General features: G+C 36.7%; 1 protein-coding gene across 2 annotated transcripts in view; it reads right to left on the bottom strand.

Annotated features, from left to right (window-relative positions):
* TAOK1 (TAO kinase 1) overlaps window positions 1-25108 on the bottom strand; it is a gene marked incomplete at both ends in the record, with an annotated part of 84348 nt that overhangs the window by 38638 nt on the left and 20602 nt on the right. For both annotated transcript variants that reach the window (XM_084238709.1, XM_084238710.1), the window contains 8 exons: window positions 1874-2041; window positions 6837-6918; window positions 8745-8838; window positions 13568-13659; window positions 16380-16493; window positions 17638-17734; window positions 18311-18356; window positions 19454-19555. In XM_084238709.1, coding sequence (XP_084094835.1) covers window positions 1874-2041; window positions 6837-6918; window positions 8745-8838; window positions 13568-13659; window positions 16380-16493; window positions 17638-17734; window positions 18311-18356; window positions 19454-19555 — 795 coding nt within the window. The remainder of the gene's footprint in view (window positions 1-1873; window positions 2042-6836; window positions 6919-8744; window positions 8839-13567; window positions 13660-16379; window positions 16494-17637; window positions 17735-18310; window positions 18357-19453; window positions 19556-25108) is intronic.

The raw sequence follows: 25108 nt of genomic DNA, 5'->3' as shown, positions 1-25108 counted from the left end.
ACTAAATAATTTAATTCCCATCAAATTTTATGTAAATTAAAATTACATATATTATATAATATATTGCATATGTATTTATAATTATATATGTATTTAATCAAAATCACAAGAATGTTTTTCTGAAGTAACCTGGCCTGACCAAACCTGGCAAATCATGGCATTTGGGCATGAACAGTCACTTCACCAATACCAAAATTCTATGAAATATGTAAATTTTAATAAAAATGGACACATAGTAAATGTGTAGATATATTTTCCTTTTCTTATATCCCTAGCCTAACAGATGCTATTACAGATTTAACTATATAAATAATTTTGCTAATTTTACAACTTTACTAAAATACTTCATATTTCAAAAATAGCCCAATACAATTTCTAATGACTATTATATGAACAACAACCAAAAAAACCTGTACATTGTCTTACATTTTAATAGTTCATAATTATGTGGTATTATGAGACTTTATTATTATTATTATTTTTTTTTTTATAGAGGCATGTTTTTATTTTATTTATTTGTTTGTTTGTTTTTTGTTTATACATGCACTGGGTACAGTCAGAAGCATGGGAGGGTGAGAGAATTCACCAGAGCCAGAGCAGGGAGCAGAGCAGGCAGAAGGACCGAAGTACACTGCTGAGGGGAGCAGCGGGCGGCAGGAGAGGTCTGCACACCATGTGGGACCCTCCTCCGGTGGCCGGGGAGCAGCCTGGGATCGAACCGGAGCCGCAGAGGCCGCGGGCAGCTTCGCAACCCAGCACTCAACCGCTGCGCCACCGGGGAGGCCCAATTACGTGGTATTATGAAAAAGAAATATCTACTAGGTTGAGAAAGTAATCTATCTCACTGAAAAGAAATAGAAATGAATCAGAGCTTTGGAATTCTGTCAGAACAAACAACAAAACTGAAAATATTTAAAATAAAAAAGACAATTTGGGCCTCCCTGGTGGTGGAAGGGGTTAAGCAACGCACTATGAAGCAATCCACAGCTTCTGCAGAATGAGTTTGATCCCTGGCCGGCCAGGGAGCAACCTATATGGCACAGGAGACTTATCCTGTCTCGACCACTGCTCCCCTCAGCAGTGTACTTCAGTCAGTCTGCCTGTTCTGTTCCCCACTCTGTCTCTGGTGGATCCTCTCACCCTCCTACCCCTGCATCTCTGGCCTGTACCCCAGCTCTTGTATGCATAAATACATAAATCTTTAAAATAAAAAAAAATACAATTCTACAAATTATAAACTTTGTATGTATATTTCCTCATAGAAAAGTTCTGTAACTACCTTTTTTTTTTTGCAATTTATATTTCCATTGCAGCTAAAAAGCAACATATAAAGAACGTGGCCTTAAGAGTGAGAGATACATAAATTTGAAGCCATATGACTCTAACTACAGAGAGTTTGTTAACTTCTATGAGTTTTACCTTATTCATCTGTAAAATGAGTATTTTAGAACAGTGAAGGTGGAATGAAACTATGTATAACTATCCCTGGTAAGAGTAGGGATAGTTAGTAACTTTCTAATGACTTCTGAGTAAATGTTATTTAATTCCAGAGTCTATAATTTCAAATATTTCCAAAAGTATGTCCCATAAAATTGGAAGTCAGGCAAAAAAGGGTTCAGGGGCCAAGAATTTGAGAGAGACTAAGTTACTGATAATTAAAGTTGAAGAGTTTTTTGGTTTTGTTTTTTTTTTTTTAAATAAAAGACTTCATTGTGCTTTTTCATGCCAATGTGTATCACGAAGGGGTTGAACTTAACGAATACAATAATTTTTTCCCAGTTGGGATCTTATAAAATATTCTTGGCAAAACAAGTTACATAAGGAAAACAGTATTAAAGAAAACTCATTAGTTTAGTCAGTTCTAAGTTATTACCTCCTCTTCTTCCTGTGCTTCTACTGCTGGTCCATTATGTGCCTCCTGGAAAAGGAGTTTCTTCATCTTCCGATACTGTAGATTGTCCAGCTCTCTAACTGCATCCTTTGTTCTTTGAATGAGATCTATTAACACTGTTTCAGGGCGCTCCCGAAGAACAAACATGTGCTGGGTAAGAGTAGAAGGTAAAAGTCAGTTTGAATTCTACACATTAACTCTCTATATATCTTTTCAATTAATACAAATGTACCCTCTTCTCAGATCCTAGAATTACTCTCCTAATAATCACAAAAGATAATGCATATTGGGCCTCCCCGGTGGCGCAGCGGTTGAGCGCTGGGTTGCGAAGCTGCCCGCGGCCTCTGCGGTGCTGGTTCGATCCCCGGCTGCTCCCCGGCCACGAGAGGAGGGTCCCACATGGCGCGCAGACCTCTCCTGCCGCCTGCTGCTCCCCTCAGCAGTGTACTTCGGTCCTTCTGCCTGCTCTGCTCCCTGCTCTGGCTCTGGTGAATTCTCTTACCCTCCCGCGCTTCTGACTGTACCCAGTGCATGTATAAACAAAAAAACAAACAAACAAATAAATAAATAAAGCATGCCTCTATTAAAAAAAAATTTTAAAAAAGGTAATGCATATTATCTATAGCTATGTAATTCTATTCAACTTCTGAATTCTTATATTTACAAATTGTCATTTATTTGTGTGTATGTGTGTACACTGAGCCTACTTAACTACCTCTATGTATCTTTTAAGAACTTTGAACATAATATCTCTGTTGGTTAACTGAAAATAGAGCTGACATAATCAAAGGTCTAATTAATCACTAAACACTGTCAAATTAGAGCCCCAGATAAAGGCTAAATAAAGACTTACATACTCTTAGAAGTACTGACTGCATAGAAAAGACAAGTTCAGTTCTGAGTTATGTTATAACTGTGGTTTTAACAGGAATATATTTCCTAATGATAATTATATAACAAATCTGGATATCATGGGCTCCTTTACATGTTATATAAACAATACTTCACAAAACACTAGCAGCTGACTGAAGGACATTATTGGGGATTTTTATCACTAACATATAATAAAGCTCAACCTTATCAAATACAGAAAAGTAGAACACTTCTACCATAAGAAATTATAGCTGCAACAGCATTTTGTTTTAAAGATTTAGTTTATTTATTTATGCATCCAAGAGCTAGGCCAGAGGTGTGGGGGCAGAGGGGTGAGAGGCTTCATCACACACAGACTGGGGAGCAGAAGGTGAGACAGCAGAGGTCTGCTGCATCATGTGGATTAGCTCCCTGGATGGAGACTGAACCAGTGGTGCAGTGGCTGTGGATAGCTTCATAGTGCTGAGACTTAACCCCTTGTGCCACCAGGGAGGCCTACTGCTATAGTATTTGGATATAGTTCTTTTCACAAATTTTCTATGTGTAGATTGTGTTAATACATAGTACACAGAATGCAGAAGGCTACCTTCTGCCCTTGGGTTTTTGAGATGCCCCTGAATTTTTGAAAATTTTTTTTAAGATTTATTTATTTATTTTATACAACTGGGGTATAGGCCAGATGCGCGGAAGGGTGAGAGGATTCACCAGAGACAGAGTGGGGAACAGAACAGGCAGACTGATGAAATACACTGCTGAGGGGAGCAGCAGGTGAGAAAGGAGAGGTCTGCTGTGCCATGTGGGACCCAAACTGGCTGGCCGGGATCAAACCGGAGCTGCAGAGGCTGCGGACAGCTTCAAGGCGTGGCGATCAACTGCCTGTGCCACCAGAGGAGGTCTGAATTCTTAAATTTTTTACCTTCTTTATTAATTTTTTATTTATTAATCAAATTTATTTCTTCTCTATAGAGTTATAACTATTCAATATTTTATTCTTTCATTGTCATAAGTGTTATTTCAAGTACATAAACACATCTGTACAATATTTTATCAAATATTTATGCCAAAATTACTTAACCATACCCTAATTCTAAAGTTATTTCCATTTTTTTAAACAAGTTTTTTATTAAGATTTTATTTATTTTTGTGTATAAGAACAAGGGTGTAGGCCAGAGGTGCAGGGGGGTGAGAGGATTCACCAGAGAGAGAGTGGGGAGCAGAACAGACGGATTTACTGAAATACACTGCTGAGGGGAGCAGGAGGCAAGAGAAGAGAGGTCTCATGTGGGTTAGCTCCCTGACCAAGGATCAAACTCAGACCACTGGGTGGCCCATCTTTGTGATAGTGCTGAGACAATCCCAACGCCACCAGGGAGGCCCCTATTTCCAGTTTTTATTTCTGAAATAAAAAGCTTCATACATTTAAAAGCATTTTTCTATTAATTTTTTCTCTATCTTGGATGACTAGAGATACATATGTAATTAGGACAAAGGGAAAGAAGGAATTGCTAAATATTTCTATCATTTCAAATAAAGTCATGCTAATATTTGCTACAAACCAGGTAAATGTATACTACATGTAGACTTGGAAATCCAATCACTAAACACCAAATACCTGGCCCTACTAAGCTGCAGTATTACCAAAAGAACTTCTTTTGCCTATATGAGGCATGTATAAGAAATCAGTCACATTCTTTCTTTTGCTTTAGCCAGATCTTGGTGTGTACCACTATTTATAATATCCAGGCTTCTTTTACAAAAAATTAGTCATCATTTCTGAGACTGTGAGTAAACATACTGCTAAATAAATAAATCTTAAAAAAAAAAAATTCTCGGGCCTCCCTGGTGGCGCAAGGGGTTAAGACGCAACCTATGAAGCTCATTGCAGCCACTGCAAGCACAAGTTCCATAACTGGCCAGGGAGCAACCCACATGGCATAGCAGACCTCTCCTGACTTGCCCGCTGCTCCCCTCAGGAGTGTATTTCAGTCAATCTGCCTGTTCTGTCCCCTATGCTGTCTCGGTGAAACCTCTCCGCCTCCATCCCCTCCCCCTCCAGGAGCTCTGGCCTGTATTCCAGCTCTTGTATGCATAAAAATAAAAAATAAATCTTAAAAAAAAAAAAAAAACTGTAAAAAAAAAAATTCTCACTAAGTCAGAAAATTACATTTCCAAAATGGTAACAAAATTTATTATATCCACTTCTAACAGTTTGTTTTGTAATCTCTTTTCTCTTACATATTGGGGTTGTTGGAAAGGTCATGATACATTTTTGCATAGGAAACATAGAAAAAAATATGTCATGACTTTTCCCACAAGCCAGTATTTATGTAAATATATTACGCAGTTTTTCTTTCATGTTATTTTATTGATAGACTTTTATTTTTTTAATTGATAGACTTTTAATATGTTAAATACAAAAAATATAGATTAGATAAAAGCCATTATTTTTATTTTGGCTTGTCTTCACTTAATTTCTTCCCCCCCCCATAAGTAATTTCACAGTATTTTAATACAGAACAGAAAATATGTAAAGCATAGTAGAGATAAACTAAATCCAAGTTAAACAATGCTTTACCAACTTTGAAATGAGACATCTTCCATAGGAACTGAAATTTATAATTCCACAAATGTATTCTATATACATACAGAAACTGAGCCATTTGGTTGGTACCTGAATATTTAACTATATATTCTATTCATAAAGAGTAGAAACAGTTGATACTGATAAAACAAATGAAAAAACTTCACATTCTGAGAGAAATTTCAAGAAAGGACAATACATAAAATTAGTAGTTTAGTAAAAATCAGTATAGCATACTAATCCTGATTCAGATTAAAGAAGAACAAGACATTCCTTTTTTTCTCCATAGAAAAATTGGGGTGTAGGCCAAAGGTACATGGGTGAGAGGATTAACCAGTGACAGAGTGGGGAGTAGAACAGGCAAATATGCTGAAATACACTGCTATGGGGAGCAGAGGGCAAGACACAAGAGGTCTGCTACAACCTATGTGGGTTAGCTCCCTGGCTGTGGATCAAACTCCGGCTGTAGTGGTAATAATGGTGATAGCGCTGAGACTTAACTCCCAGGCCACTAGGGAGGCCCCAAAATATATTCTTTTTATTATTATTATTTTTTTTTTAAAGATTTATTTATTTATTTGTTTGTTTATGCAAGCACTGGGTACAGTCAGAAGCGCGGGAGGGTGAGAGAATTCACCAGAGCCAGAGCGGGGAGCAGAGCAGGCAGAAGGACCGAAGTACACTGCTGAGGGGAGCAGCAGGCGGCAGGAGAGGTCTGCGCACCATGTGGGACCCTCCTCCAGTGGCCAGGGAGCAGCCGGGGATCGAACCGGCACTGCAGAGGCTGCAGGCAGCTTCGCAAGCCAGCGCTCAACCGCTGCGCCACCAGGGAGGCCCCCAAAATATATTATTTAAAATAATTCTTTTTTTAAAAGTAGGATCCTTGGATCATTTCTTTCTTTCTTTTTTAAAGATTTATTTATTTATGCATGCATGAACTGGGGTACAGGCCAGTGGTGTGGGGGGGTGAGAGGATTCATAAGAGACAGAGTGGGGAACAGAACAGGCAGATTGACTGACATACATTGCTGAGGGCCGCAGCGGGTGAGTCAGGAGAGGTCTGCTGTGCCTGGCTAGGGGTTGAACTTGTGCTGCAGTGGCTGCGGTTGGCCTCATAGTGCTGTGTCTTAACCCCTTGCGCCACCAGGGAGGGTCCTCTTTTTTTTTTTTTTTTTTAAAGATTTATTGCTTATTTATTTATATATACAAGCACTGGGGTGTAGGCCAGAGGTGTGGGGGGTGAGAGGATTCACCAGACAGAATGGGGGACAGAACAGGTGGATCTACTGCAACACACTGCTGAGGGGAGCAGTGGGTGAGACAGGAAAGATCTGCTGCACCATGTGGGTTAGCTCCCTGGTCAGGGAGGGGATCAAACTCATGCTGCAGTGGATAGCTTGATGGCACTGAGACTTTTGCCCTTGCGCCACCAGGGAGACCCTTTAAAATAATTTCTTAGGGGAAACAGACTTAGAGTATAATTGCACTGACCTTTAAAAGTTCATCTGATGTAGGGCGATCTTGAGGGATTTTCTGGAGACAAGAATCTACAAAGTTGCGAAAATAATCAGACCTATTGTAAAGGAAAGTATCAAGTGAACATATTGCTATTTCATTTAAAAACACATCCACAAATCAAGGCATATGCCTATTGGTGGCAGGTCGAATGGAAAATAAACAATTTTTTTAAAAAAAGATACACTATACACTATTGTATATAAATCTATATTCATATAAGTCTGAAAATTTATCTCAAGCAACCAATGAATCTTTATTATAATTCAAAGATAAACTTACAGATTTTAATATTCTGTTTAAATATCACATTTAAATATCATATATTAAATATCATAACTCATTTGATACTGAGGCAAAATTAGGGAAGTCCATCCTTTTCTTTTTGCATTCAAATCTAAGGTGTAATTCTTCTCAATTATTTTTTTTTCTCAAAGCCTACTCTCATTTGCTCCTTGTATCATCCTTCTATATAGCATGTTTCAGAACATCTCTCTACTTGCTTTGGAGGGAGCATTTTTATAACCTCAGTGTTTGCTGTCCTTGAGAAAATAGATACAACTTCCATTAAATCCAGAAAAACAACTAAGATATTTTAAAAAACATTAAATGTTTGTAACATTAAAGTGTTATTGATTAGAATTCAGTGAGTAAAGCAGTAATGATTACTCCAACAATTTTTAATATTCAAATAAAATTTTAAGTTTATCGTATACAAGAATTCTTTTTTGAATCCCAAAAGTATTAAACACAGTGCAAAGATAGTCTGTGGTTAAAATATTTATTACTTATATATACTAAATAATAAACTATGCCAAAAGATTCCTCTTATATCTCTATAGAAGTCGCAAAGATAAATGAATGCACCTTAATTATGTAATCTTTAAAAGTAAAGTATTGGTAAGTTAAACATCTATTTGTAAATTTTAAAATATTTATTAACTATGTTAGATATTCCCCCAAGAACTTTTCAAATGTTAAATATACTTAAGGAATTAATTTCTTACTAAAATTTTCTATCACTGATAAAAATTCCAGTTTTCTAAAATTTTCAATCTATTCTCCATAAACTTCTTTAAATAATAATGCTTGTTTTTATCAAAACAAAGTATTAGGAGAGGAACATCAGATCACTATGAATAATAATAATTAAAATAGGGCCTCCCTGGTGGCGCAGCGGCTTGAGCACAGTGCTGTGAAGCTGTCTGCAGCCTCTGCAGCGAGGGTTCGATTCCCAGTCAGCCAGGGAGATTCCCACATGGCGCGGCAGAACTCTCCTGTTGCGCCCACTGCTCCCCTCAGCTCCCCTCAGCTGTGCTTTCAGTCCATCTGCCTGTTCTGCTCCCCACTCTGTCTCTGGTGAATCCTGTCACCCTCCCGCGCCTCTGGCCTGTACCCCAGCTATTGTATAAACAAAAAATCAATCTTAAAAAAAAATTAAAATGATTTTAAATTTCTAAGTTATCTGGTAATGCTGGGTAAGTCATTGTATGTTTTATACCATATAAATTATAAACCATTATCCAATAAAGTATCATTACAGTTTGTTGCAATCTATATACTTTAGTTGTAAAACATTACAGTTTATATCATGCTATTTATAGTATAATTAGGGTTTACATGTGTTCCCAAAGTTCAAAGGAAAAATGAAATTTTTTAAAAAGCAATACTTATGCTTCCATGTGAAAATATCTATCTTTATTACTGGACTGAGATGTATATGTGCTATGAAAAACAACAAAATAAGCAACAAATGAGAAAAATAAACCTATTTTAATATCTCTTCAATCAATACATTGTATTAGCTAAAATGAAATCATTTTTTTAAAATTATGAAAAAGCATTTAATCCATACAATGTAACAGACCTCTTAGTAATACTCACCATTCATTAGACTGTAGTGTAGGGGATTCATTTTGGGCTATGTGATATAAGGCACTCATTGCATTCATATTAAATAAAGGAGGCTTCCTTTCCGCTGTAAAACAGAAAACTCCTCTGTGAAAATATGTGCCTGATATTTAGGGGCACTCAACTATTGTTAGTTTCTTTCTTTTTAATTTGTTTTGAAATAATCTCAAACTTACCTCCAAATATTCAAGTACAGTGAAAAGAACTTTTTCAAGTAAATCAATTTAGGGTAAACTGCTGACCTGATGCCCCACTACCCCTAAATATATCCCTTGAATATGTAAGTCCTATAAAAAAAGAATATTTTACGAAGAAATATGACACATTCATTAAATCAAGTCATTAATGCCAATCCCAACTATCACCTCATGCTGAGCCACCTGCATATTTGAGTAATGCAATTCATCCCCCTAGGACTCCACACCTCCAAACCTGACCTACACCCCTTAGTGAAGAAATTTTGAATGAGTACAAGAAATAACTTGTTTCTATGATTACTAATGAAAGTTCAAATTTATTAAGTGGTATAATATCAGCATAACAAATTAGAGTACTTTTGGATTTTGTCCTTTACTGTAAAACTTTCATCAACACTGAACTTAGCTAAAAAATACAGAATTTCCAAAGCTAAAACATGGTAGAGTCAACTGATACTTTGATGGATTCAGCTGATACTTTCCATCTTAAATTATCATAAGCTACTACTAAACAAATGGTTTTAACTATTTTTTAAAAAAGTAACAAAGATGCTAATTCTTATTGGTTTGTTGGGAGATTTCTGGAATTAGTCATCCAATTCCTTGCTAGCACAGTGCCACTTAATGATGGAGAAATGTGTCATTAGGTAATATGACTCATTTCTGTGATCCTTTGTGTTTTGGTTGTTATCAGTTATGTCTCCTTTATTTGCATACTCTCTTTTCTTGGTTAGTATAACTGAAAGTTTCTCTTTTTTGTTTAGCTTTTCCAAAAACTAACTTATTATCATTATATTTTTTAACACTTTAATCTAGATTTCATTTATTTTTGCTAATTCCTTTTTTCTGGTAACTTTAGGCTTTTTTTCCTAGTTTCTTGTAGTATAAACCTAAGTTGAGATTTTTATTTTTTTTAATGTTGTAGTTATCACTAAGAATTTCCGTCTTAGAACTGCTTTTGCTATGTCCCATAAATTCTGGTATACTGTATTTTTATTATCTCTTTTGATTTATTCTCTGACGTGGTTGTTCAATAACATGTTATTTAATCTTCATTTATTTGTAAATTTTCTTACTTTCTATAAGTGATTTCAAGTTTCATATCACGTAGTCAGAAAAGAGGTTTGCTGAAAGTTAAATCTTGTTAAATTTGTTAAAACTTGCCTTGTGTCATATTCTTGGAGGATGTTCCACAGGCACTTGAAAAGAAAATGCATTTCATTTTCTCTCCCTCTTTTTCTTTTTGAGAAGAATGTGTTGTCTGTTGCTCTTGGATGGAATATTCTGCTTATGTCTGTTGAGTCCATCTGGCCTATCATGTCATTTAAGGCCAACATTAAATTCCTGTTCTTTTTTTTTTAAAGATTTATTTATTTATGCATACAAGAACTGGGGTACAGGCCAGAGGTGCAACAGGTTAAGAGGATTCACCAGAGACAGAGTGGGGAGCAGAACAGGCAGACTGACTGAAAACACTGCTGAGGGGATCAGCGGGCATTATAGGAGAGGTCTGCTGCGCCATGTGGGTATCTCCCTGGCCAGCTGGGGATGGAACTCGTGCTGCAGAGGCTGTAGATAGCTTCGTAGTGCTGTGCTTAACCTCTTGCGCCACCAGAGAGGCCCTTAAATTGCGCCACCAGAGAGGCCCTTAAATTCCTTTTCAATCTGAATGATCTATCTATTGATGAAAACAGGGCATTAAAGTCCCCTGCTATTATTATACTGTTATCTATTTCTCCCTTTAGGTCTGTTAATATTTGCTTTGTATATTCAGGTGTTCCTATGTTGGACACATAAATGTTTACAAATGTTCTATCTTCTCACTGGATTTAGTTATTTTTGTCATTGTATCATGACCTTCTCTCTTACTATAATCTTTGTCTTAAGGTCTATTTTGTCTGATATTATAAATCGCATTACAGCTTTCTTTTGATTTCCATGTGCATGGAATATCTTTTTCTATGCTTTTCATTTTCACTGTTTCTGTGTTCTTATATTTAATGTGTCTCTTATAGGTAGCATGTAAGTAGTCTGTTTTGTTTTTCAGTATGTTCAGCCACTATATGTTTTTAGATTGGACAACGTACAGCATTTACTGTTATAGTAAATTTTGCCACATATGCAATTATTGCCGTTTTGTTCATTGTTTTTTTACCTTTTGTAAATACCTTTATTCCTTCTGTTCTTGCTCTCATTCTTTGTGACTTGATAATTTATTTTAGTGGTTTACTTAAATTCTTTTACTTTTGTGTATCTATTAAGGGCTTTTGCTTTGTAGTTAACATAAGCCTTATGTAAGTAACACATCTGTAAGTTTTTGACAATAACATAAATTTGAATGCATTCTCTAACTGCATTTTTACTCCCAGGTCCACCCCCATGTTTTATATTTTCTGTCATAGTTCAACATCCTTTTTATCTTGTGCATCCATTAAGAAATTTTACGTAATTTTCCTTTTTTTATATTTCCGACATTTTATATATTCAACATGTAGCTTTATGATCAGAAAAAAATGGTAAAAATCCACTTTTATAATGACTGTCCATTGACATACACAGACTGAAAATTAACTAGGGACCTTTTGCCTTGGAGTTACTCTAAACAAATATGTAAACTCACCAATGAAAAATCCTGCTTTTTATGATTTCTTGGTCATATTACACAACCAAGTTATTTTAAAGTCCTAAACAGTCATATTGACTTAGTTATATTTATCAAAATGAAGAACAGTATAATTGATTTAAGTTTGTTCTCTTATCTTTAAGAAAGTTTCCTTTAATTCATTACACTTAATTATCTTAAAGTATCATAAGTAAAAGCATGTAAGAGATGTATTTCCCAAGACTGCAAATGTAATTTGCACTGAAAAGCATGCTTCTACACCTATGCTGTTTAACAGAGTAGCCACTAGCCACATGTGGCTATTTAAATACAAACTTATGTAAATGAAATAAAATTTAGCTCTTCAGTTGCACTAGCCACTTTTCAAGTACTCAAAAGCCATGCAGATACAGCACATCTCCTTCACTGTTGAAAGTTTTATAGGCCTGTGCTATTCTAGACCTTTCCCCAGAATAGTCAAGCTTAAAATATATTTTCTGATTTAGTTCTTCATGATTTAAAAAAAAAAAGAGAGAAGGAAAAAATTTAAAAGTACTATAAAAGACTACAAAAATTCAAGCTGGCAAATGTACCCATAAAACTAAGAATTTATTTAAAATCTCTCACTCATAAAAATACCCATTATGAAAGAATTCTATTCTATGAATTATAACAAAAAGCTAGAAAGCCTGGAAAACTAATTAGTCATATCATAGGAACTACATAACTTAGACACATTTCTTTCTGAGCAGTGTAAATAGCCAATGAATACTTTTTAGTCAAATAAATATGAAAATAAATCAATGATATCTAACAGGATAACTCATACAATTTCACTAGCACCAAAGGGAACATGAATGCATCAGCCAGCATAAGTGTGAAAAAGTGCCCATGAAACAATTTCTCCACAGTTATACCCAGACCTTTTAAGAAATTAGTTAGAATCATCAGGTGGGAAGAAGAATTAAGGGGAAAAATAGTTTCAGACACTTAAAAATACTGTCAAATGGAATAAATATTTTGCAAACTTCAAATTAAGGCCAAATATAAGAAGAACGTGACATATGTTACTGGTATTGTCAAACTTTCAAATACATATGATGGTATGGGGCTCAAAGGAAATGGTTAGTATTGCAATTCCAACAAAAGTCAAAATATTTATAGATTACATTATTTTGGAAAAATATTAGACTAAACAATAGAAACAGTAATTATAATGGAAATAATATTTACCTTCTGTGTAAGCTTCTATCTTCTGCAAGCTTTTTGTTTTTACCTCAATTTCCTTATGTACTTAATTTAAAAAACTGACAAACCCAGGTTGACATTGGTTTATCAAAATGATACCCCGAGAATGATTCAATTAAATATTCCCAATAGTTTCCACTTTATAAATAAAATTTAATGGAGCACTCTTAAAAGAAGGCAGGAAGGAAAAAATATTGGAATGGGGGTGGGGAAATCAAGAGCAAGAAGATGACTATCATCTTGAATTACAGTGATAGTTCAGTATCTATCTGACTCACAGTAAGAATGTTAGTAAGTTGTAACATTATACCTTAAGCAGTTCCATTTATGGACAACAGAATGAAATATGTGCATAAAATCAAACTGCTACAATATGCTATGCAGCATGACATCTAATTTTCAAACCTAACTCTAAGTATCCTAGATAGAGGAAGTATTCATGAATACTTTGTAGACATTCTATAAATAGTAAATCTAGTAATTACAGACATATTCCAGATGTCTAAGAAATATTCATTAATGTTAGGTGTAAGATATATCAAACTTAGCTAATACCATTGTGGAAAAAAAGTTTAGATGTGATTTAACAGCACAGATATATTTAATCTAATATATCAAAAAAATTATAGATAAGTGAAAACTTAATTGCTCCCCTTAGAAACTGACATAAAGAGCTACAATTTGGTACAGAAAATTGAAGTAAAACACCAGGCAAAACTTACTCCATAGTAATAAAGAACAATGCTTACCAAGTTCAATACATGTTATTCCAAGAGACCATACATCTACTTTGCCATCATACTGTCCTTCATCCATGGCTAAAATTACTTCTGGGGCCATCCTAAAACATAATAATTTAAATTAAATTAAAAAAATGTATACTACTCTTGGGCTTCCCTGGTGGCACAAGGGGTTAAGACACAACCCATGAAGCTATTTGCAGCCACTGCAGTACGAGTTCGATCCCCGGCCAGGGAGATACCCACATGGTGCAGCAGACATCTCCTGACTCGCCACTGCTCCCCTCAGCGGTGTATTTCAGTCAGTCTGCCTGTTCTATTTCCCACTCTGTCTCTGGTGAATCCTCTCACGCCCCCCACACTTCTGGCCTGTACCCCAGTTCTTGTATGCATAAATAATCTTTTTAAAAAAATGTATACTACTCTTTAAAAATGTTGTTTCCAGACAATATATTGGGACTAAAGCAATCAAACAATTATCAACCTTAGTGGTATCTCGGTGATAAAATCAAATACTATCATCAATAAGTGTCTAACAATCTTTTTTTTTTTTTTAAGATTTAGTCATTTCTGCATACAAGAACTGGGGTACAGGCCAGAGGTGTGGGGTGGGAGAAGATTCACCAGAAACAGAATGGGGAACAGAAGAGGCGGATCTACTGTAATACACTACTGAGGGAGCAGCGGGTGAGTCAGAAGAGGTCTGCTGTGCCATGTGGGCAGCTCCCTGGCCAAGGATCGAACTCATGCTGCAGTGGCTACGAATAGCTTCATAGATTGTGTCTTAACCCCTTGCGCCACCAGGGAGGCCCAAGTGTCTAAACAATCTTGACGATACTTAATGTTCATTTGTATTTGATATTAAGTATAGACATTTAGATTGTTATCAGGTACCCCAGAGCATATGTGTGCATAGTAAAGATATACAAATGTCTGTGTTCCCAAAACACTCTATACAAATCAATAAATACATAAACTTTCAGTTGTCATTAAAAGGATGCTTCCAATGTTATTTTTAAGATTTTGGGGAAAAAGTCTGTGAAATAGTTAAGCAAAGGTAAACAAATAATTTTTGTTTTATATTAGAGAACATTCCAGGACCCTTTTAATACCTAATATTAGTCATTTCTAAGAAGGGATACAGGGGTCCTCCCTGGTGTTGCAAGGGGTTAAGTCTCTGCACAATCAAGCTATCTGCAGCCACTGCAGTGAAGAGTTCAATCTGGCCAGGGAGTTAATCCACATGGCACAGCAGACCTCTCCTGTCTCACCCACTGCTCCCCTTAGTAGTGTATTTCAGTCAATCTGCCTGTTCTGCTCCCCACTCTGTGTCAGGTGAATCCTCTCACCCTCCTTCCCCCTGTACCTCTGGCCTACTCCCCAGCTCTTTTGTGCATAAATAAGTAAAATAAATCTTTAAAAAATAAAAAAATAAAGTGGGGAAACAAGAAGCATTATTATTTTCTCAAAGCACCCTATTTATAGTAGGAAGGACTCCATCTTAATGGGCTCTACATAAGAAGTTTTTGGTCACCGAGAGCAGTGTTAAGTTGATATTCAAATTTTACCTCCAAAGAACTTATAAAAACTAGCTAACCCCTTGCACATTTTCAGTTGATTATCACTATATAGCCTAATTAGCAAAGGCAACTTTCATGGTCATCTCAATGAGGCAAATCAGACTAAATTTCTGTCAGAATAAGTTGCACTTCATTTTTCAATGTAAATAGTATGTTACTATGTCCCCAGGACAACCATCTGAGTTATAAATTCTAAACTAGAAAAAAAAAAAAAAGAGGAGACAGAGATTACCAGGGAGAAAAAAAAAAAAAAAAACCAAGGAGTAAAAGTGAAAGGAGGGTGATGACTGAAAAAACACAGGGTCTTGTCAAGAGTTTATGTCATGATTCTTGTAGATGCTATATTTTCTTCAAGGGGTCTTTATGGTGATGCTCAATAATTATGTTCAGAATGGGTAAGAAATATTTCTTCAAAAAAATATTTCTTCTATGAAAAGGGAGAAGAGAAATTTGAACAGCGGGTGAGCAAAGAAGATGTAGGGAACCTAAGATAGCAATACACAGAGCAAAAAAGTTGCATGCAGGCTAAATTACTGTGTAAGACTTTAATACACTCATGCATATTTGAAATTCTTCATAACAATAAAGAAAAGACAAAACAAAAAATTCCAGATGAGCATGAGTACTCTTTATCTGAAGATCACCAATACACAGAAAAATCAAAATTTAAAGAAAACATACACATTTCCACTTAATATTTATATCATCTGCTACTTGAATTTTTTTTTTAAGATTTATTTTTATTTATTTATACAAGCACTGGGTATAGTCAGAAGCGCGGGAGGGTGAGAGAATTCACCAGAGCGGGTAGCAGAGCAAGCAGACTGAAGTACACTGCTGAGGGGAGCAGCGGGTGGCAAGAGAGGTCTGCACGCCATGTGGGACCCTCCTCCGGTGGCCAGGGAGCAGCCGGGGACTGAACTGGGGCTGCAGAGGCTGCGGGCAGCTTCACAACCCAGCGCTCAACCACTGCGCCACTGGGGAGGCCCTACTTGAATTTTTTATTGAAGTTTTCCACTGCCACACCCAGTATATGATACAGATAATAAAAGGAAAGAAACATAGGGGCAACAAATGAAAAAACAGGAGCTGCAAGGGCAGCACTCCAAATCTATACCTAAAATTAACTGTAAATGATGTACATAATAGCAGTGTATTTCCAGAAAAAGGTAAGATGTGAAATAAGTACAACCTATGGCCTATTATAATCAAAGATCAATACCAGATAGAATTATTCTTACCAATACGGTGTTCCCACAAAAGAATTGGCAGGAGATGCCATGGAAGCAGATCCAAAGTCAGCAAGTTTCACCTGGCCTGGTTCTGTCAGAAGGATATTTCCTGCTTTGATATCTCTGGGGTTAAGACACACAGAAAATCATACATCCTTCTTTCATTGGATTACACTGAAATTGATAAAACTCAAGAATTTGTAAAATAGAGAAGCAAACAGCAAAATAAGTAAATCCTATGACAATCTCTCAGACAAGGTGAGAATTAAAATCCAAATTAGAAAACAAAAAGACTACAAATCCAAATAAATATACTGTAACAATTTTATAAAAGACAAAACAGCAATAAAAATAAAAGACAAATCCAGGTAACTGGAACACAAATCTATAATTGAGTTCCTGTTTACTGGTACAAAACAATGTTTTTTTAGAATCTACCTTAACTGATTAAACACTCCTGAGTAAATACGAAATGAAAGCAAAAACAGATGGAAGGTACTCTGAAGTTGAGAAGACCACAGATTTTAATTCCAACTCTCCCATTCACTTACTTAGCATGTGGATTTCTCCTGATCCTTACTATCTATCTTCATCTTAAATAAAAAAAAATTAACTCACTCTGACTCTACCATGTAGCTTAGTATGTATTCCTTGGTTAAATATGTAATCAAAAACACTAACTTCCTTTTAAAAAAGGCAAAACTAATAAATATCAATGCTAAACGTGCATTATATTATAAAATGGTTTAATTTTAAAATTACTACCCATTATAAAGGATTATCAAAAATATAGTCTCAATTAGCTGTTATTTATCCATGTCATGGAGTCAACAAAACAAATCTGGCATTATCAGTTACCAGGATGACAAATTATCTAGGTTTATAGTTCTAATATAATTTATGAAGTAGATGTCAGTTTCTTCATCTGTACAAATATAGAGTAAAACTACATAATCCCTAATGTCCGTTCCAATTTGCATGATATGATTCCACTATTACATTTCTATCACAAGTACATAAAGTATACATGATTCACAAAGTCTGGAAGCATGCACAGACAGAAATAAAAACTATCCTAAAAAAAGACAAGTATACTAGTATTTTGTTTTTAATAATCTAAACAATAATCTAAAACAATATGAATTTATAAGATTCTGAAATTCTTTTATTTGGCTATATACAACCAACAAAAATTTCAGGGTTTCAGGTTTGATAAATGCAAGATATAATTTACTTATTAATAAATGATAATTTTCAAAGTGCTTACCTATGGATCATGGTATGAGAATGTAAGTAGGCTAATCCCTGGAGAGCACCATGTGTAATTGCTGCTATTTCCACTTCTTGTAATGGTTTTTTGTGAACTTAAAATAAGATTTGGAAAAAAAAAGGAATTTATTTGAAAATAATTATTATATAGAATATTTTTGTTTAAAAAATAGGCATACCTATTATATAGGGAATTTTTAAAAACTAACACTTAGCTAGATGGGATTTGCTTCCCTGGAAAATAAAACAGGCTACTAAACTTCATAACTATAATCAGTTGCAACTAGCTATTAAAATACAGTTCACAGTCAACTTTCCTCTAACAACATTTAACAATTACTTGGTGATGATAAAAATTTAAGTATCAAAAGAGAAGGTCTCCCTTTGTTCGCATATATTTTCATTTTCAACAAAAGGAACAAAACAAGTGAAAAGACAGAGAATGCATAAAAATGCTTTTTTTAGTAATTGAGAAAATTCACTGATTTTATGCTATTACTTTATTTAATAAAGACAGAGCAGACCACTGTGAAAATCTAGAAAAAACTAAGATTTTTGCCCTTTCTGAAATGTTTTTAAATTATTAGTATTAACATTATTTTAGAATTATCTACTGAATTTTTATTTTATTATGATAGTATCTTTTTCCTTAATGATTAAAGGAAACATACCTTCCAATAAGTCTGAAGCAGATCCTAAACAATATTCCATTACAAGCTACATGGGAAGAAAAGTTACAAAAGCATTAAGATATATTATTTAAAAGAGTCTATTGCAGCTAAAGTAAATTCATCAGAAATGAATTATTTTTATAGTTAAATGCAAATGATACATTAGTCTTTTACAATGTCAACATATAATCACTTGTACAAGATGTGTTTCATATATAATTACCAACTAAAATTATAAAGGAACATACACATTCTGTTACTATTAACCTATAGTAGTAATACTGATTAAATTGCTAGGAAGCCTAAAACTATCCTCAGGAACAATATGTAAAGAGGTTACAGTAACAGTTTAAAAGCTTCTTTTAAAACAAGCAGAGCACCTCTTAACCTGCCAGGTATTTTATACATATTAACTATTTTTTAATGCTTACAACCACTTCACAAGACAGGCTCCATTATTACCCTTGACTTATGGGTAGAGAAACAGGTAAACTGCTCAATGCCACTGCTTTTTCTTTAACCACAGACTCAAGATTAGAAGCACCTCCACCAAAATTAAACAGGATAAAAATGCACAAAATATTACAAATCTTAGTTCAATATACTCTGTGTGGCTTATTAATTATTCAAAATAAAGGATCATTACTGTTCAAAGAAAATTGAGCCTTTCTCTTAAAAGATACAGTTTTTATGAATATACCACTGCAAGATTACTGTCATATCAATGGTAACGGGGCAAAATTAATGAAGTGTTTTTCTACCTTTAAACTTCAGACAAGGAACTATAAAAATAATTCAAATTATACCAGGATTTATCATGCTCTTTATGGCTAAATTGGTTACAACAGATTTATGTCAAAAAGATGAGCTAACTTTCATCCTCAAGTAACAGGGTTGTTTTCACAATGCTATCTGAAAAATGATACTACTAAAAACTGTCAGAAAGGTACATAATGGTTAGCCAAATCTTTGCAGTATACTTAAAAGTTCTATTCTTTCTTTTTGCCTAAGAGTTTTAGGAAATGCTACCCTTCTCTCTCAGTATGAGTGTTTTTGCATGGCTTTTACCCAACCATATTGAATCACTCTTATTAGTTAACTTTAAACCGATTAAAACCTCATATGGGGAGACCAGATACTCACCCATGCTGTGTGCTCACGTAAATAGCAACCTTTATATTCTATACTGTTTGGATGTTTTATTCTTTGTAGAAACTTGACTTCCTTAATAATATCCTGCCACTTCTGTGGGAAGAAAAAAAAAGAATAAAGGAAGAATTATGATCAGCTGCTTTTCCTCAGTAAGTTATATAAGAAAAAAGTAATTAATAATTTAAGAAGGCATAAAAAAACTCATCTTTTATTTGCAACATTTATATTAAATGTCCAAAAAAAAATTGTACCTCCAGCTCATTCTGCTCCCCTTGCTCCTACTACTCTGCCACCACAGGCTTTCTGCTTTGCAATGCCTTGCTCTAAAGAAACACTGGTCATCTTCCCAAGAGCTAGACTAGGCTGTGGAGGAGGGCTCTATAAAGGCTTTGCTTTGTATGGCTCTCAGACAAACTACTGTCCTGACCAGAAGGTTAGCACAGGCTGACCTATATAGTGCCCATGATTATATAGTACCACCTCTAGAGAAAGCCCTCATGAAAACTGACATTGAGATAGCTCTTCCTTCTGTCTTGGCTGCAGAATACTTCATAGATGTAGGAGCAGGTGTCACAGATGAAGATTTTAAAAGAAATGTTGGTGTTGCAGTGTTTAATTTTGGCAAAGAAAAGTTTGAAGTTAACAAGGGTGATTAAATTGCCCAGATCATTTGTAAAGGATATTTTATACAAAAATAGAAGTTGTCCAAGTTTTGGTGGAAAATGAAAGGTGAGGTTAAAGAGGTTTTGGGTCCATTGGAAAGAATTAAAATTTATGCCAAGAATAGAAAATGAGAAAATTACTTCTAAGGAGTTTCTGCTTAAAGTGTTATGCTGTTCTATAAACTCAATAGCTTTAACTTCTAAAAATAGTTGGTTCTCTTATGATCATGGAAGGGGTTCCTCTGTTGGGATCACATTGGAGCTTACTTTGTTGTGTTTTTCTGTATCTAATTGGTGTATGAATGTATGGTGACCTAATACAAAGTTTCTTTTTAAAATTAAATGTGTATTAATTATAGGTCCAAAACAGTATATAATTTAATTGACTAGATGCTCAACTCCTTCAGCAACTTATGTTGTTTTAATTACTGTATTAAACCATAAACAATGCCTTTCATCTAGTAAACATGAATTCTTCCAGAGATACAGAAGTTTTGCATTAACTAAATCAAAAGATAAAAAAAGCTGAAGAAAAAAAAAGAAACTGTGTGTTCACATAGTTTACAACTCAATTACATTTTTAATAAAATTATTCTATTCAAGGTAGGACAATTTTAGTATGATAAAATTTATCAATGAGTCACTGAAATTTTATGGCCACACACCAATGTTGATGACAGTTATGTATCATTTAGCATTTTTTCTTCTGAAGTTCAACTTCCCAATTATTAATTTAATCTTTATTGATGTATAATTTATGTGGTATAAAATTCACTTGGGCCTCCCCTGTTAGCGCAGTGGTTGAGCGCTGGGCTGCGAAGTTGCCTGCAGTCTCTGCAGCGCTGGTTCGATCCCCAGCCGCAGGCAAGGGTCCCACATGGTGCAACAGACCTCTTCTGCCACGCTCCCTGCTCCCCTCAGCAGTGTATTTCGTCAGTCTGTTCTGTTCTGTTGTGTTCCCCGCTCTGGTGAATTCTCTCACCCTCCCGCGCTTCTGACTGTACCCAGTGCTTGCATAAATAAATAAATAAATAAATGAATAAATAAATAAATAAATAAATAAATAAAACTTTTTAAAAATTAAAATAAAATTCACTTACTGGTTTTTTTTTTCTTATTTTTACCAAATGTTAAGGTTTGCGTGTTTTTAAACGCAAATAAAGTACTTAGGTAAATTCCTAAAGCACATTATCTAAAATACTAGTGAGCAATTAACTGTTAAATGGGAAAGTACACAGGAAAAGCAAGTACTAATGAAAACATTTTCCTACATATTTTATCAATATCCTTCATCAATGACGTTTACCAGGAAAGACATAAACCTTTGTTCATATTGCAAACATAGCTGTTACTCTTAAGAAGCAACCAGGGAATGTTAAAACTACAAGTCCTTGAGTCCCTACCCAAAGATTTACACAAAATGTGTAAGATATATGATGCTAATTCAGAAAAAGTTTTATAAGTTTTAAATTTCGAATTTGGGGCCTCCCTGGTGGCACAAGGGGTTAAGACACAACCTATGCAGCTGTCCGCAGCCACTGCAGCACGAGTTTAATCCCCGACCAGGGAGCTACCCACATGGTGCAGCAGACCTCTCCTGACTTGCTCGCTGCTCCCCTCAGCAGTGTATTTCAGTCAATCTGCCTGTTCAGCTCCCCACTCTGCCTCTGGTGAACCCTCTCACCCTCCACACCTCTGGCCTGGACCCCAGTTCTTGTATGCATAAATCTTTATAAAAAAAATAAATTTCAAATATGAATGCTTGAGGCTATAAACTCTCAATAAAAATGTAAAAAAATTTCATTAAGAACATTAGTATGAGACAATGTCCTCCCCTACTGAATAGAGGGGATCAAATGATATAAGCTTCCAGCTATAAATAAGTCTGTCACAGGGATATAATGAGCAGCTTGGTGACTATAGTTAACCATACTTACCTCAAATGTGAAAGTTGCTAAGAAAGCAGATTATTTTTTTTTAAGATTCATTTATTTATGCATATACAAGAGCTGCTGTACAGGCTGGAGGTACGGCCAGAGGAATCCTCTCACCAGAGGATTCACCAGAGACAGAGTGGGGAGCAGAAGAGTCAGAATGACTGAAATACACTGCTGAGGGGAGCAGTGGGTGAGACAGGAGAGGTCTGCAACACCATGTGAGTCACCTCCCTGGCTGGGATCGAACTCGTGCTGCAGTAGTTGTAGATAGCTTCATAGTGCTGACGTTTAATCCCTTGAGACACCAGGGGAAAATTTTTATAACTATGCACAAAGATGTTAACTAGACTTATTCTCGTGATCATTTTGCAATATATACAACTCTTAAAGAATTAGTTGAACACTTGAAACTAATATATCAATTATACCTCAATTTAAAAAGAGAGAGATGATACTAAGCAGTGTCCAATATAGTACGAAATTGTGAAGACTAGTCCTAAAGTGCTATTAAATGACAAAATCAGAGTCAAATTATAAGAAATAGAATTTTTTAAGGAGTTTTAGGAACTTTCAGGTATCTAAATGATGGCATAGTGATATTACAGAAACATAGTATAATCATCTCAAAAACAAGAGAAAGTAAAAAACCAATTTGTTTCTAGCAGCATTATTTGCAATAACCAAGGGGTGGAAGCAACCTGAGAGTTCAGTGACCAAACAGTGAGTGAATAAACAAAATGTCATGTTTACAGGTGTGTCTGTCTGTCTATCTCTCTCTCAGATACAAACCCTTCTCAAAAACAAATATTCGAGGTGGGAGGATCAACATGGCAGCGAGGAAACGCTGCGACTAAGATCTCCCATTAAAAAACAGTTAATAGGGAGGAAAAGCAGCAGGTTCTGTTACGGAGCAGCCTGGATATAAAACGGGTTGCCTGGCTGTGGGTCCTCACCCACATGCTTAAAAAGGGTCTTATTAATACTCCACTACAGGCACACACAAAAGGTTAATAAAAGGTTTATTTACAAGGGAAAAGGAATTGAGGAAATGTACAACTCAGGGAGAAAATAGGGAAATAAAGTCTTTAACGTGTCCTACCCGATCCGCCGACCGGGAAACCCAAAGGCACTCTCTGAGCTGGCCACATTCTGTGAGCTGGCGGAGCCAAAATGGGGAATCCCCCAAAGCCCACTTGTCTGGTTTTATAACAAATCTGGCTGCTTAACCCCACCCTCAGGTTCCAGCCACCTTCCCTTTGGTGGTGATGGGATTTGTAGTTCCCAGTGTCTTTTGGCTTTGGTCAGGCGGAGTCCACAAAGCCTGTATGGAATTAGCTTTAGGACATCCTTTTCCCCCTAACAGTCCCAGTGAGAACTGGGACAGGGAAGATAAACGGGGACTCCAGCAAACTACCTGAAGAAGAAAGTTGCCATAAAAGAGCACTAGAAAGGAGGAAAGCTCAGAACCCTGCTACCCTCCCCCACCCACAAAGTTGACACTCTCTGACCAAAAGAAAGGAGGAAAAAACAAAAAAGCTAAAACAACTAACAAGAACAAACTACACATCAAGCAGGACTGTGAGTGGAAAGGAACTATTTCAGCCACCACACCCCGTGAATTGGAGCTGTGGAGAACCCTGCAGGATTCGCCTAGGTGGTGGGCAAATGGCTCCAGGAGCCATTAGAGAAAAACAAAGACTCCCAGAGACCTACAAACAACCCCAGGCCAGCCGGTAAGCTTGTGGGGAAAAGCGACATGCTTGAAAAGGATACCTGGATCACTGCTGCCCAGGTCCCCGGCGCCTGCGACCTAGGCTTGCGGGGAGACACACGGGGGCCCTCACTGAGGTGAATGTCCCTCACTGAGTAATCAGAAACCAGGCACCTGGACACAGGAGTGGGGTGCAAAAGGCGCCATTTCTGCGGACACTGAACTGGGCTACAGCCTGCGTCCTGGACATGAGGGCTTTGGAACTGAGACCCGGGGCACAAAATTCGGGGCATGGAATCCCCACGATAGTGGGGCACAAGGCAGACACAGCACCCCAAAGCCGTTGAGGATTTCCCCACCACTCCCACTCTGTTCCCTGTCCCACAGGGTAAAAAAAACAGTTCCCCAAGGACACTAGGAGATATCTCTGGCGCCACCTAGCGACCAGGAAAAAAATCACCAACACCCCATAGAATAGGGACCTTTCTTCAGTAAAGACTGCTTGAAACCGGCAGAAGGCTCCCTGAGGACTCAGAGGTGAGCTGGGAAGTTCGCCCAAGCCAGGCCCCTTCTGACCAGCAGTCCGAGCCCAGAGTGGGAGCGGGCACCCACAGCTGGGGCGGATCCAGCATGCGGGAGAGCGTGCCTCTCTCCAAATCGCCATTTTAGAATAGGGACCTTTCTTCGATAAAGACTGTTTGAAACTGGCAGAAGGCTCCCAGGGGAGCCAGAGGTGAACTGGGAAGTTTGCCCACGCCAGGCCTCTTCAGGCCATCAGTCCGAACTCAAGAGGGGGAGCAGGCACCCACGGCCAGGGCAGACTGGATGCGCGAAAGAGTGTGCCTGTCACCAAAGCGCCATTTTAGAACAGGGACCTTTCTTCAATAAAGACTGCTTGAATCTGGCAGAAGGCTCCCCGTGGAGCCAGAGGGAGAAGGTTCCCTGCGCAGTCAGAGGTGAGCTGAAAGCCCCCACAAGCCCGGTCCCACCTGGCAGGAAGTCGGAGCCCAGAGGAGGATCCAGAGATTTGGAACCCAGAGTGCAATCCAGCTGCCCCACCTCCAGGGAAGTCTGTGGGAATTCAAGACGCACCTTTGTAACTAAACACAGAAGGAGGAGAGATTCTGTGACAGTGACCATTAACGTACTCAAAGTACCACTGCCTCACTAGACTTCTGGCATAACAGTTTTTGACTCGTCTGGATTACCAGATTCTGAAACTCCCAAAAGAACACACCAAAAAGATGCCAGCCAGTACCAGCGGCACAATGTCCCAACACATAAGGCAAATTAGAAGACGGGCAGCAGGGAAAAGAAAAACTACAAGCAAAGTAGC

The sequence above is a fragment of the Talpa europaea genome, assembly GCF_964194135.1.
Source record: "Talpa europaea genome assembly, chromosome: 7".
Classification (NCBI taxonomy): domain Eukaryota; kingdom Metazoa; phylum Chordata; class Mammalia; order Eulipotyphla; family Talpidae; genus Talpa; species Talpa europaea.
This window is presented reverse-complemented; position numbering and strand designations above follow the sequence as displayed.